This window comes from Anneissia japonica, unplaced genomic scaffold, assembly GCF_011630105.1.
Source record: "Anneissia japonica isolate Jap-2015-1 unplaced genomic scaffold, ASM1163010v1 scaffold3474_len973312_cov172, whole genome shotgun sequence".
NCBI lineage: Eukaryota > Metazoa > Echinodermata > Crinoidea > Comatulida > Comatulidae > Anneissia > Anneissia japonica.
The window spans coordinates 554,456-568,032 of record NW_022747780.1 but is presented as its reverse complement, the minus strand read 5'-3'; the positions used below and the strand labels follow the sequence as shown (position 1 = coordinate 568,032).

General features: G+C 36.2%; 2 protein-coding genes across 4 annotated transcripts in view; one reads left to right on the top strand and one right to left on the bottom strand.

The window, feature by feature from the left end:
- LOC117120599 (DNA-dependent protein kinase catalytic subunit-like) overlaps positions 1 to 10,205 on the bottom strand; it is a 63,144-nt gene extending 52,939 nt beyond the window's left edge. Inside the window, exons 1-13 of the mRNA XM_033265629.1 lie at positions 9,985 to 10,205; positions 8,864 to 8,940; positions 7,508 to 7,675; positions 7,175 to 7,286; positions 6,723 to 6,835; positions 5,917 to 6,016; positions 4,960 to 5,111; positions 4,381 to 4,536; positions 3,351 to 3,446; positions 3,005 to 3,087; positions 2,488 to 2,572; positions 885 to 1,053; positions 396 to 445 (exon numbers count right to left, since the gene is read on the bottom strand). Of these exons, the coding sequence (XP_033121520.1) occupies positions 396 to 445; positions 885 to 1,053; positions 2,488 to 2,572; positions 3,005 to 3,087; positions 3,351 to 3,446; positions 4,381 to 4,536; positions 4,960 to 5,111; positions 5,917 to 6,016; positions 6,723 to 6,835; positions 7,175 to 7,286; positions 7,508 to 7,675; positions 8,864 to 8,940; positions 9,985 to 10,129 (1,506 nt within the window). The 5' untranslated portion in view covers positions 10,130 to 10,205. The remainder of the gene's footprint in view (positions 1 to 395; positions 446 to 884; positions 1,054 to 2,487; positions 2,573 to 3,004; positions 3,088 to 3,350; positions 3,447 to 4,380; positions 4,537 to 4,959; positions 5,112 to 5,916; positions 6,017 to 6,722; positions 6,836 to 7,174; positions 7,287 to 7,507; positions 7,676 to 8,863; positions 8,941 to 9,984) is intronic.
- A 258-nt stretch (positions 10,206 to 10,463) lies between these two features.
- Positions 10,464 to 13,577, top strand: part of LOC117120619 (MICAL-like protein 1) — a 41,833-nt gene continuing 38,719 nt past the window's right edge. For all 3 annotated transcript variants that reach the window (XM_033265655.1, XM_033265654.1, XM_033265653.1), the window contains exon 1: positions 10,464 to 10,577. The gene's annotated coding sequence lies outside the window, so the exon portion shown is untranslated. The remainder of the gene's footprint in view (positions 10,578 to 13,577) is intronic.

Here is a 13,577-nt window from a genome sequence, read left to right as displayed (position 1 = left end):
GCCATCAATTGTCTTCTGTTTTTCAATAGGGCCTAGCATCACATACAAAATGATAGAGGAAGATATAGGAAGTTTAAAACACAGCATCAAATACATTGTTACATGTTTAATAAAAAAAAAAAACAGATATATGGCTAAATGTATCTCTATATATTCAAAGGAGACAAACTCTTGAATATATAAAGAGAATACTAAATTTGACATGCATTTAAAGATTACAAAAGATTTTTAAAAATGGTTAAGAATGAAAACAATTTTCAATAAAGCTGTGCTACAATCAAAATAACATAGAAACTTGTCAGTTTTTTCAACTAGATCGTTCACTTTCGTAAACAGATAAAGCAGTATATTCATAGTATAATATACAAGATACAAGATTTATTGTTTATACTTACCACACCTAAATGAACTCTGTGAGAAATCGTCTTTATAAGTCCTTGATACACTAATTTTTTTAAAAAGGGAAAAAAATGTAAATTTACTTATTATCCACTTAGGATCTTAACATCAATATTTTTAAGTATGACAACTTACAGATTTCTCAAGAAATCAACATTTACTAAACTAACCAAAACCAAGTCAGTCCGTTGGTTGGCCAGTCGTTATACTTCCACAATCTGCATTGTTAACAGTAGTCTCTATGAGATACCGCTGGATAAACCAACTAAAATTACTCGTCATTTCCCATTCAAGTAAACACTCACCAAAAATAATAATAGAACAGTCCATGCCAGGGAATCGCATGAATTTTTCTTGTGTCTTTCTAACAGTGATAAAGGAATGAGGACAAAAACACAGTAGGTTAACCTGGAAATACGATGCCCTAAAGCGACACCTCAATTACTTTTTGGGGGTGTTCTAAAACATAATGTAGACATGCTTACCAATAACTGAGAGGAAGTCCTTGAGTGTTGATCCTTTTGGTGCCAATGTGATGAGAACATTGAGTAAAGCTTTTGAGCACAGGAACTGCTGGTAGAATGGGACTTGAGGGAAGCTGTTGATCATCACTGCAAACAGATGCTCCAATGGCAAAATGAAGGAATCAGAAAGCTAGAAAATAATTTTTTAAAATCAACAATATATAAATAATGAACATTTTTAAGCAGGAATTTTAAAAGCAGGGCCCACACTGCCGATAAAATTCCAGGTAAAATGCAACAAAACAAGGCTTGTGCAATGGATAATTTTTAATGACAATATGCTCAGTCCGCCATCAACATTCATTCAGCAGATGGCGGCGTGTTGTCAAACTTTTACAGGGAGCAGTGATAGATTCATCAATGACGCAATGTGTGCTCAGATTAAAGAGAATAGAGTGATTTAGCGATGGGTGTCACATGACCTAACTTGGGTGTTGGATATAAACAATTCACTGACGCAACAGTGTTTTACATGGAGATTTCTATCGCAGCCGTCCTTTGTTTATTGCTGTAAAGATCATCATAATTCCCAGTAAACTATACCAAATTGATTGGAAATTAAACTCAAGAATTTTGCCTTAATATTTTGCTAATGCAGTAAATACTGGCCGCAAACATTGAGATTTTTCGACAAATGTTAGGCCTAGGCCCCTGCACATCTACGGCATGGTTAGGTATGCATGATGGTCTTTGACCCGTGAACTACGCTGCGATGTTAGGGCCAGCTAAGGTTTATGAAGGTTTATAAATTTCAAAGCATACAATCTAAGGAGAATGCTAGGATAAATAAACACTATTTTGAACAATCCTATTGCCTTTCCTAGCCATTTTACTTCTCACGTTAACAGTGGGTGGTTGTTTTTCGCAACCATAACATTATCTTTTTCCATGCTATTGCACTGTAATGTTTTCCATGTATACCCAATTTAGGTCGTGTAACCGTCAGTAAACGATCATCGCTAAATCCCTCTGCTGTTAAAGGAGAAGTTTACAGATTTTATAGAATTTCAGAACTGATTTAGCATACTCAGTTACATACTATCCTATTTTTTATATTACGAATCTCATGTATGATAAATCAATTTTTCAAAAATTATATGAAATCGGTAAACTTGTGGCCATAATAAAGTCCATGATGTGACAAACATAAAGTGTATGATGTAGTCTAAACCATAGTTAAAGACTAGGCTGGGCAGAAATTCTATTTGCTGAAGCCTTAACAATAAGAAATACAAGCCCAGTCCAAACTATGGCCTCTAAAAAGCATTATTCATCTAAGCGAGGTATTAACTAGGCCTTTGTAAAACAATAATCATTTTGTTTATCAGCAGATCATGTTGTCTCGCGCATTATCAGATCTGCCTACCATTTTTTGATTGGTCAGAATTTATCTTTTGTTTTGATTTCTGTTAGTTAGTTTGTTTGTTTGCTTTCATTCTTGACGTCTTGTCACCATACTCATAATTCTATTTGCGAATAATCAGTAGCAAAAGAGAGACAAGAACAGTTTGTATATTAAAAATGGTAACCCAATGAATAAAGATGAGGGCTCTGTATAGTTTACCTGATCCAGTTGTTGAATTATGCTTGCAAGAGCCTCTAAGAAGTTTGGCAAGTGGCTGACATTCTCATCCGACACCTGCTCTTGTCTACCAAAAGAAATAGTTAATTGATTCAAAATTAATTTATATTGATTAGAGAGAAATATATTTGCTACTAGGATTACAAATACAGATAAGATACATCCTATAAGCTCTAACAGGCTAGGCAAGGAACACCTGCTCTTATCTATGAAAACAAACAGTAATTGAATCAAAATTGCTTCATATTCACTAAAGAGATAAATATTTGCTATAGTCATGATGAGAAATACAATAACTATAAGATACATATTATAAGTTCTTATGGGCAAAACAAGGAAATCTGACCTTAAAGGTCCCTTCATTACACCAATGTTTTCACAGGGTCAGGTTGAATAAAGCAGTATATAACTGTCTAAAAGGCCTTTATAGTGCTATTATGTAAAGTGATTTGCATTCTATAACCATTTTTATTATTTGTTGATAATATTGAAAACTCACTGTAAATAAAGCTGTTCACTTCTTTGGATCATTTCACTGAACATAAACTGTACATCCTCTTTGGATAAAAGCAGCTTGCAGGGCTAAAAAAAATAATATGCAATAAAATATATAAAGAAAATCTTTAAACACTAGAAAGGATATCTTTAAAATATACAAAGAAACCATTTAAAAATACAAGGAAATCTTTGCTGAGTTGCATCAATAGCGAACAGGTTAATAGAATATCAGTACACATGGGTGATATCCAAAGGAAACGAAATTCAAGTCTTTTCTCTCTCTCTCTCTCTCTCTAGATCCACTGATTGGTAAAAGTGGTATTCTAGTTACTAATTTTAATACTCACAGCAGCGAAGAATCCATAGCCCCTTACGCCTGTGGCCAAGTCCATACTGTCGCTAGTAGGGTCGTCAATGATGCTTTTAAACTTCTGAATGAACCACTGCGAAAAATTAGAAAAAAAATTGTTTTATGGTGCCTGTGTGTATCTCTAGCAATGAGTGTGTTTCATTTAGTGAACCTCTTTGGTGCTGTTAATTCAATTATATTTTATGTATATTCTTTATATTCATTTTTATGTTCTTTTCTATATTTGAGGGAAAAATAAAATGGAAGCAGAGTAGAGAAAGTTTAAATGACATCACATCCTGGTAAGTTATTAGCACAGCAGATAGGTCACCACCTAGCTAGAGATAGATCTGCTTGGAATGATATCGTAGTCAACCTTCACTGAAGAGGACACCCCAAGTTAACAAGGTAAATTTTGGTATTGGTATTGGTACGGGCATTTATAATGCGCTTCTTCCTTGCAGTTATAAAGCGCTGTCCTTTTTCCTGGTCACTGGGTCCACATGCATAGTGTTGCTGTTGGTAATCAGCGCAAGAGCAGGCAACACCACCATGTACCAATTTATACTCCTGGGTGAAGAGAAGCAATGCAGATAAAGTGTCTTGCTCAAGGACACAAGCGAAATGCACAGCCAGGGATTGAAGCCCCGACCTCGAGGTTGGAAACCAAACCATTCCCGCTGAGCAAAACCGCTTTCACAACTTTTGTGTATGTTTTCATTACAATGTTGGAAAATAGCCATTTGCAGCAAAATAGATTTGAATTGAATTAAATACACTTTACACACAAAGTATCATTAAGAGGTATAATACAGTACACATTGACAAAAATGTTCTGCATCCTCATGCCAAATCTATTACATGCCTCTGTGATCTCTAATTTTTTTTTCAAATGGATGTTACACAACTCCTGCTACACAGATGAGTGTTCACATGGACGTGATGTGACATAAACACACACTGTATTGTGTCTATCATTACTTTTTGTCTCATGTGAACTGGGTGTTAATGTATGGCTGTGAACAAACCTTAAAAACAGCCCTTCCTTTTCCATCACCACTGTTAGCCTTCTCAACCAGCATGTCTGCTAAGACTTTTAAAAATGAATCCAGACTCTTGTATCCAGCTTTTCTCATGTCACGATTTCCATGCTTTGTCCACTTGAAAATTTTGTCATAGATTTCCTATAAAAAGAAAATTAAAAATAAATTTAAATAAAAAATTTTTTAAAAGTAAAATAACAGAATGGTCATTTAAAAATCAGTGCAAAAAATGAACATAGATAAATGTAATAATGTAACACATAACAATGATACTAATAACAATTAATATAACAAAAATGAGAATAACAAAAAAAAAGGGCTAAATAAAATACATAATTATAACAATAGAACAAAAAGATCACCATATCCAGATATAAATAATGCAAAAATTCACTACACTTTCTTTCCAGTGCTGACTATTTCACTCTAAAAAGGACAACATACCGTAGTCAAAGTTATTTCTTTATATCAGACAAAGATATTCTATTAACTAAAAATAATAGATTTCAAAATTAATAAGACAGGATACTCAAGAAAAATTTGTGTAAGTTGCGATATACGTACTACATGGTCTCTGTAGAGATACTCATTAAACTGTGGTGCATGTTTGGTAAAGAGAAGAAGTCCGGCCTTTGGAATGTGGTAACGCTGGAGATCAACCGTCGGATCGATGCTCATCTTGGCATATCTGTAAATCTCATCCGAGTGTTCAGACTCTTGGACAAGATATCATATATATACATATAAATGTACAAACATATATAAATACACATTTTCCACCCACGATACATAAATTCCTATATTCTTGGCAGCTGCCAAGAGAGCAGCTTAGCTCAGTCAGCTTATCTGGTGGTAGCCACCGTATGTGCGCTGTACCGTGGAGATCTCAAGGTCCCGGGTTCAACTCCCATCGCTGTCTCTCCTTGTGTTTCAGCTGGAGGGCTAAAATACAAGTTACAATAGTGCGTCTTTTGGATGAGACGTTTCAGCCGTTGTCCCATGTGCATTTATGTCCCATGTGCATTTATGGCCCATGTGCACGTTAAAGAACGCAATACACTGCCTAATCAATACCAGAAGGACCCCACTGGAAATAAGTCTTCTTCTAGACTTTCGTGGGCTATCCTTGGTGTGCCATAACCACTAGACTACCAAGCTTGCACTTGGTGACTAGTGTTGAATAAGATCCCTAGTAGCAGCGTGTACTGCAAATGCTATTTCGATGTACGTTTGCATCAGGAAAATATCATAGTAGTGATGCTTTGCCCTACCTGACATTTTTTCTTACCGAATACTCAGTACATTCCCAGATACTTGAGAAAAAATTCGCAAGTGATTCAGATGAGAATAGAAACCATCCTCCAGATAACTAGCCTGGCGCTAGTTATCTGGTATTTTTTTTTTCTACTTACTATTTTGTTTACTGTCATCATTCATCAAAATTTCATTTATATGATGATTTGTTGCATTATGTACTTGGATATGTACTTGGATGTAAAAACATATTTAAGTGTAATATACCTTCCTCACAAGATTGAGTAAAACTTGTCAGAAAATGAGTCAGTCCGGTCAGGCATCCACTAATGGCAGTCAACTCAGGTTTTTTGGTTGTTGATGTCATCTTAAAAAATACAGAAAAAATGTATTCATTTTCATATTATGCATATGTGACATTCCAAATAGGCAAAATATAACTGAAGTATGTGCAAGTGACAATTCCTTATTTATTCATTACTTAAAGAGGATAGGCAGTTCTCCAATTCAAAAGAGCTGATGGGAGGTGTCATATAAACAAAACACATCAATTAAAAGCACTGTGGGTAAATATATATGAAATGGACATGAGATACACAATGTCTAGGGGGATCTAGAGATTGAGGAAGGAGGTGGCAATCGAGAGACACTACCCTAGGGAGTCATGGGGGAAATTTTTGTTTTCTAGATGCCTAGAAATAACCTCTGAAGCATTTTGGGCGATCAATAACTTCTTTTTCTTTCTTCTTTTTTTACATTCCTACTGAAAATACGGAGGGGGTTAGGGGTTGGAGGTGGGGTTGGGGGTGACGGGCGGCCTAAACATTGGGTTTCAAGTCTCCTGTGAGCAGCTGGGGTCTCCTGAAAACAGATATAGCCTCCCACCTCCCTCAAGCATGCAAAAATCTCCCACAAATTTAAGAAGTTATTAACAGTCAGCTGGTCATAGATAGCAGCATGTGCAGAAAATAAGATTAAGCAGCTCAAATAACTAATTTCCTGGAAGTTGATTCTCCCATTGGATATACAGTATACAAATTATATTGGCTTTTGACAATATTACTGACACATACCTGCTCCTTTAAAGCTCTCAGATAAATCTTCAAAAGTTTCTCTGAATAGTTAACCATTAATTCCGGATAAAATGCAGCAAAAACTCCCAAAATCTCATAGAGTTTGTGTCTCACTATTAATGAAATACAAAATATATTTGTTTAGAATGTATAGGATATAAAAAATAATGTTAAAAGATATTCTGCCAGCAAAAAACATCAAGAAAAAAAACTTTGATTTGCTTAGCTAAAAAAAAAAAATATTCTATATAAGCAAATGAAAACCGAAGGTCCACTGATTAATCTCAGATAAGATAGTATAATTCATACTCCAAGTATCGAAATGCACGCCATCGTGTCGGAATTCAATATTTCAACGTTAATTACGACATTAATTATGTCATTATTAAGATTCAAAAAACCAAATAAATTATTAATGAACTAGACTAGACCAGACCAGACTAGAAACCTACCTGATTGGGGTAGTTTACTAATGGGTTGCATCAGATCAGAAAAAAATCTCTTAATCATTGCATCAGCCTTGAGTTCTGGCCGAACAGTGGTTTTACCAACAATTTCCAGTAACTAAAATCACAATAATAACAAGCATACAATGAAAAGAAATTGCATTAGTGAAAGTGAAAATAATTCAGTTTTAATAATAATAACAGGTAAAATAACCATATATACACACATCACAACTATATATGGGCAATATTAAAGTATAGAAAGTAAGATAAGGAATTCAGTTTTTTAAAATAATTCATACATTTACTTTTCTAAACTTTATTTAGATAATTACTTACATTGATTAGCAGTTCAAATGCCTTTACTTTAGGCTTGGATTTGGCATCCCTGCATGTGATGGCAAAGCACACATCCTTGATGGCTATGGCATATGGTTCAATCCTACTGCTGATCTTTTCTAAGAACTTCAGCAAGAATTCCAGTAATTCCACCTTACATTCTAAGAACTGCAAATATGTATGTAAACAGGATTATTTCAAAATTATCAAATATAAAATTAAAACAAAACTATAATTATACAGTACTAATAGGGACACTTCCATAATTTAATGAGATTAAATGGATGTTAATAAGACAAAAATACATTGTGAAAATATTAATAATATAATAATAATAATAATAACATAACACACATTTATAATAAACATTTATCAATAGCGCAGTGGACTACTGTAGATGTTGCAATTTTCATTAGCTTTCTCTGCTGAGGGTCATTTCATGTCTTCTGCATCCGGTGTAAACCAGTGCACTTTCATCACTCCACAACAGGGGCCGAGTGGACCAGTCGTCGTCATAGTACACTCACATCAGAGCTTAGCTTCTCTCATAGCAACACGATACCAATGTCTATTCTGTGCAATCCTCGTTGCCTTCTTCATCAAACTAAATGCCAAATTTCATTGTTTTATCCCATCTACATCTTGGCCTTGGCTTTTTTTCCATTCCATTTTGTCTAACTGAGAAGGACCATACACCGGGAAAACACCCTACTCGGTTCAAAGATGTACTGGGTTCTTTAAAGGGCACATGAGCATTGTGTACACTGGACCCACCTGGTTTATAGTCCTTATCCGAGAAGACTTGTTTCACCACCATAACTTGGATTGAGCCTACCACGAACCCATGCCGGTATTGTTGGCTATGGTTACGATGCCCCTGCCTTAACCGCTCGACCACTTGACTCGCTATCATAATAATAATGGCTATCACTCAATCTGAGTATCATGTGTCTGACCTTGTCAGCAAATTTCACGTTTACATAGAATCCAACTTCATGGGTGCTGGGTCTACCACACATCTCACAGCGTAGTAAGTTTGTAGGTCTGTGTGCAGCTGCTTGTTGATGTCGTTCTTCACATGAGTCATGTCTCTTTGCAGTGGCTGACTCAAAGTTACTTGCAGATTCCTTAACTTGGTGTCTCCATGAGGGTCTGTCTGCAACAGATGTCTCAAAGGTCTTTTTAGGCAATCTTTGTACCGTAAAAGTGGATGACCCTTTTGCCTTAATCCATGACTGAGCACAGAAGTTTTAAGACATGTTATGGTCATCCAGTGGCTAAAATTTTGCAATTTGTAACTTTGTTACTGATTACTAATTAATCTTTTTCAATATGTGTACAGTTTGTCATACTTGCCTCATCATGACGGATAGCTTTGTTCAGGAAACACAATATTCCTTTTTCTTCATTAAAGAGAACAGATGAGTAATAGGCTGTGGGATAAAGAAAACAGAACCCTTGAATGCGTTTGATTACCATACTGGTGTCCGTCAGTGGCGTACATGTATCCAGGGTGTGTGCACGTTTCTGAAACAGCTCACAGCCCCCAGTGGCACCACTCCCCCCCCCCGCCCCTCCATGGAAAATGTTTGAATCTAACAATCATGCTCTAGTAGTTAAAAATCACTTTATTTTGTGAGCTAATGTCACCTCACTCAATCCCCGTCCCCCCACCCTATTTCACCTTCAAATCCCCCCCGTCCCCCATCAGCCTCACCAGATCAAAGTCACCACTCTTTGTAAAGTGCCTTACATAAAAATAACCTGTCAGTCCTAATATCCGGAAAATTTCAAATATTCTTTCAAATCTGATATAAAAGAGTCATGAATATTAATAGGCCATGTTAGTAAATAAATTTAATTGTTAAAACACAATCAATCAAAAAATGATGGAAAAATATTGGTATGTTTTGATTTGTAAATCCAAAACACACATTATTTATCAAAAGAACACAAACATATTATTACTATGGCCTAGTTAGGCCATATTATTTTTTATACTCAATTTTTTTTTCTCAAGTATGGTAGTTGCTATTTGTGTAAAGAAAGGCCTGTAAATTCGCACAACTTTGAAGTTTTATTTAGGTCTGTCTATTGACGATTGTCTTTAATATGTTTTTGTAATTCATCAAAAAGAATGTATGAAATTTATGTTTTGTTCATTTTCCTCCACAGAACATGAAGAAAAAGGAATAGGCCTACAGTATTATAACCTGGAACAGAACAAAAAAAGAAGTGAATTAAATACATTTTATTAAAAATACAGGCCTGTTTCATTTTTATTTTAGTTTAGTTTAGGCCCTTTCTTTATCCACATTCTATTCATACAACTTATTTACAATAGGAGGTTTTAAAGTGCTGATACTGGCCTAGGATAGCTAGGCCTATGAATGATCCTACAGACTGGGCCTGGCCTGGGCCGTACCGTCTAAAAAAACCTCGCTCGAATAGGCCTAGGCGAGTAATAATTTACTGACCTATTTTACTTTCAGAGGCCTGGGACAAGCAAACAGAAGACAGATCTGCCGCCAACGAGCAAGCTTTTTCACCGGTGTGGGTAGACCCAACATTTTGTAGGAAGCTATGCAAAGACACTAATAATTCGTTGATTTCTTGGCTCATCTCAAAAAACGATATTTTAATTAGAAATATTCCAAGGGGGCTAGGCCTAGGCCTCCACAAAGTTCAACATGCCGCTTCTCCCGGGGTTATATTTGGGTCACGAGACTGACCAATCAAAAGACATGACAATTTTTTGTTATAATGACATCCACTCCAGGTATAAACAATGGAAAGGAAATGATTTGTATCTTCTTTCTATAGAATTGTATGAATAATACATCTTGTAATCAATAATAAGTGACAATTGCCATTCGCTCGTAATAATTCAGCATTGAAATATGTCATCTCTATGGCATTAATTGTGATTCGCTGACTAATCAACTCGCGTCACATACTTTCAGCGTATCCATTCTATATCTTATTAACTTCCGGACGATCGGCCCTTACTTGTGGGAAAGTCGTCGCGAGAGTAGACAACATTACAAAATTAGAAAAGTTTAATAGTTTGGTATGTATTTAAATGTCGTATGTTGATTATATGATATTAATTAAACATCCAAAATATATTGGTTAATCGATCGAAGTAGATTAACTTAACTCTATATTCGTGTAGTTCATACAAGCCTTGCGCCTTAATTAGTTAGGCCTACTAGCTAGGCCTAGGCCTACTGGACTGCCTGTTTTAATTTAAATGGAATGTTGGCCTAGAGGCCTAAGTAGGCCCTAGCCTTTTGGCTTTAGTACCCAGCCTACTAACTAGGCCTAGGCCCCTACATGCTAATAATAGGGCCTAGGTAGCCAAACCTAATACCCTTTTTAGGTGCCTTAGCCAGAACGGCTTCACTAGTTGCCTAAGAAGACTAAAGTCTAAGTTGAGTCTTGAGCAAAACTTTGTTTGTTTCAATTCATCATATTGTTTTGAATGTAAAATTTGTAATGTATGTTGTTAAACACTTTGTCAAGCTGAGCACTTACTGTGCCCGATGATCATTAGTTGACGCCATTCTATAGAAAACGCAATGCCACAACGTGCGCAACAGACTGTTTTTAATGACGATCCTTACTACCACCAAAAATTTTAGGGGTCCCAAGTCTCCCGGAACTTGCAGGAATCTCCCGGAAATGGGGACAGCCTCCCGCACTCTCGCAAGCATGCAAGAATCTCCCGGAATTTAATCCATCTACATAAATTCATAATTTGTTCTTGTTTTCACTGCTTTATTATCAATTTTTCTCACGTATGTCAGTGCTGATGGGTCATTATGTGCAGCAAAATAACATTACAGTATGTGTTAAGGAAGCTCATTAACCAGATCAGTGGCGGATTCAAGGTATTGGGAAGCTGACCCTTGCCCCCTAAATATTTTTCAAAATTATGAAAAAGTGGGGTAGAAAAGAAAATTATATTCAAATTGAAGTCTAAGATGGTCATTTCCAGCCATCTAGAGGTGCCATAATCATAAATTTTCCTCGGCTCCAACCATGGGTGCCAATGTGGTCTAGACCTTCCCTCTGTAAAATTTCTCTCCTTGCCCCCTCTCCCAGACCCTTTGATCCCCCATCCCGCCAGAAATGACTTCTTCCAACTTGGTCCCCTGAAATTGGTAGACGGTGTCGCGTCATCTTGCGCTCACAAGGAGTGCAGTTGGATTCGCTGTCGTACGACGCAGTGGATGCCCAGCTTAAGAATGGTATTCTGGTCAGTTACGAAGCATGGATGAATGATGGTACTTATGAGTATAGACAAAGAAAGTAGCCTAGAGAGAGAGACAGCTATATATTCTTCACCTGTTTTTTTGACATAAGAGTCAATTCTGTGTCTGCAGGCCAAGAGTGATTTGTGTTGGGAAAAGAGTGACCGTCTGAATGGGGGTGAAAAAAAAGAAGGATTTCTCGTGGCACAGTTTTTATAGATCTTTATCTTGGTTCTCTTATATTGCCAACCAGAGATAAGAGAACCGTTTCTGTTGTGTTTTTTAGTTGGATGTACAGTGCAAACATTCCAATGCTTCAGGAGTCCTCCAAATTTTTATGCAAAGTCCTGGTCTCCTGAGTTCTGTAAAATTCTCTTAAATTTCCTGAAAAACTGTCAAAGTTTTAAAAAAGCTAATGAGTGACTATTTGCTACCAATACTTGAGTTTTTCTATAAGATACAACTTTATTGTCAATCATAACAAGTTGAAAATTCATGGTCCATTTGGCATACAAAATACAAAAAAACATTCTATGTCAATTTTTTTTTGTGTGTGATGAATGATGTCGGTGTACAAAAGCTTTTGTTACAGATACCTCCAAATTGCAAAGATCACCTTTAATTGACAATTAATGCATATGTTAACAAAACTTAACATTTCTGGGGTGGGGACTCACTTTAATGCCTGGAATTTTGAGTTCCAGCGGTTGGAAAGTTGCACTAGAACACCATAAAAATTGTGTTAATGTCTCAAGTCAGTTAAACATTTTGTTATGCAAAAGAAAATTAAAAGCTCAGGTTACCATATGTCAAGAACCAAGCGTATGATTGGTGAAAGAACAAACATTGTATAAAGTAATTGAAAGGAATATGTACAAGGGTCTCAGTATGGAATGAGCTTTTTCAGCACAATTGTGTGTGTTGCAGTGGATTACTTCCGAATGAAAAATTGATAATATAGTATAAAAACATGAGCTTATTGTACGTTTGTAGAAGCTAGGTTATTTTTTGGGAGATTCTTGTTTGCTCATGTGAGTGCGGGAGGCAGTCCTGATTTACCAGAGACTCTAAAGCGGGGCACTCACTGTGAACAGCAGTCATCGGCCAACAAGCGCAACGGATCGTTTTTAATGACGATCAGTTTAGACTGCCACCGACAATCAGCAGGCAGCGTCGCGTCGTCTGTCGCTCACAGAGAGCGGAGTTGAATTTGACTTGGAGCCCCTGATATTAATGACAAGCGGTTTGGCGTACAGTAGCAGGAACAGTTTGATTTCCCAACCTCAAGGTTGTGGTTTTAAGTCTTCGCTATGCATTTTGCTTGTGTCCTTGAGCAAGCCACTTTATTTGCATTGCTTCTCTCCACACTGGAGTATAAATGGGTACCTGGTAGGGTTGCCTTCTTCTGCACCGATTACCAGCAGCAACACTTAAAACATGAGGTCCCAATGACCAGGAAATAGAACTGCGCTTTATAACCACAAAGAAAAGGTGCATTATAAATGTTCGTACCATTTGAATATAAATAAAGGGTGCAGTAATGTAAAATGTAAATTATAGACATATTAGTGATAAGCAAAAAAAAAAAAAAAAACTACATTGCAGAATATATAATGTAGATGCTATAGTCTGAGCTTTTGTTGGATGCTGCAATTAGTTGTCAATAAAAATAATTGGTGATCTCAGGGAATTGAGTATTGTTACATAATGACGGGTGATTCATTGTTTATCCAGTTGCTACATGTTCAGCCTACTGTTTATTGAGGTTTATTGAGAATAAATTATATTAAAAAGCAAGGCCAACATTTTACTAG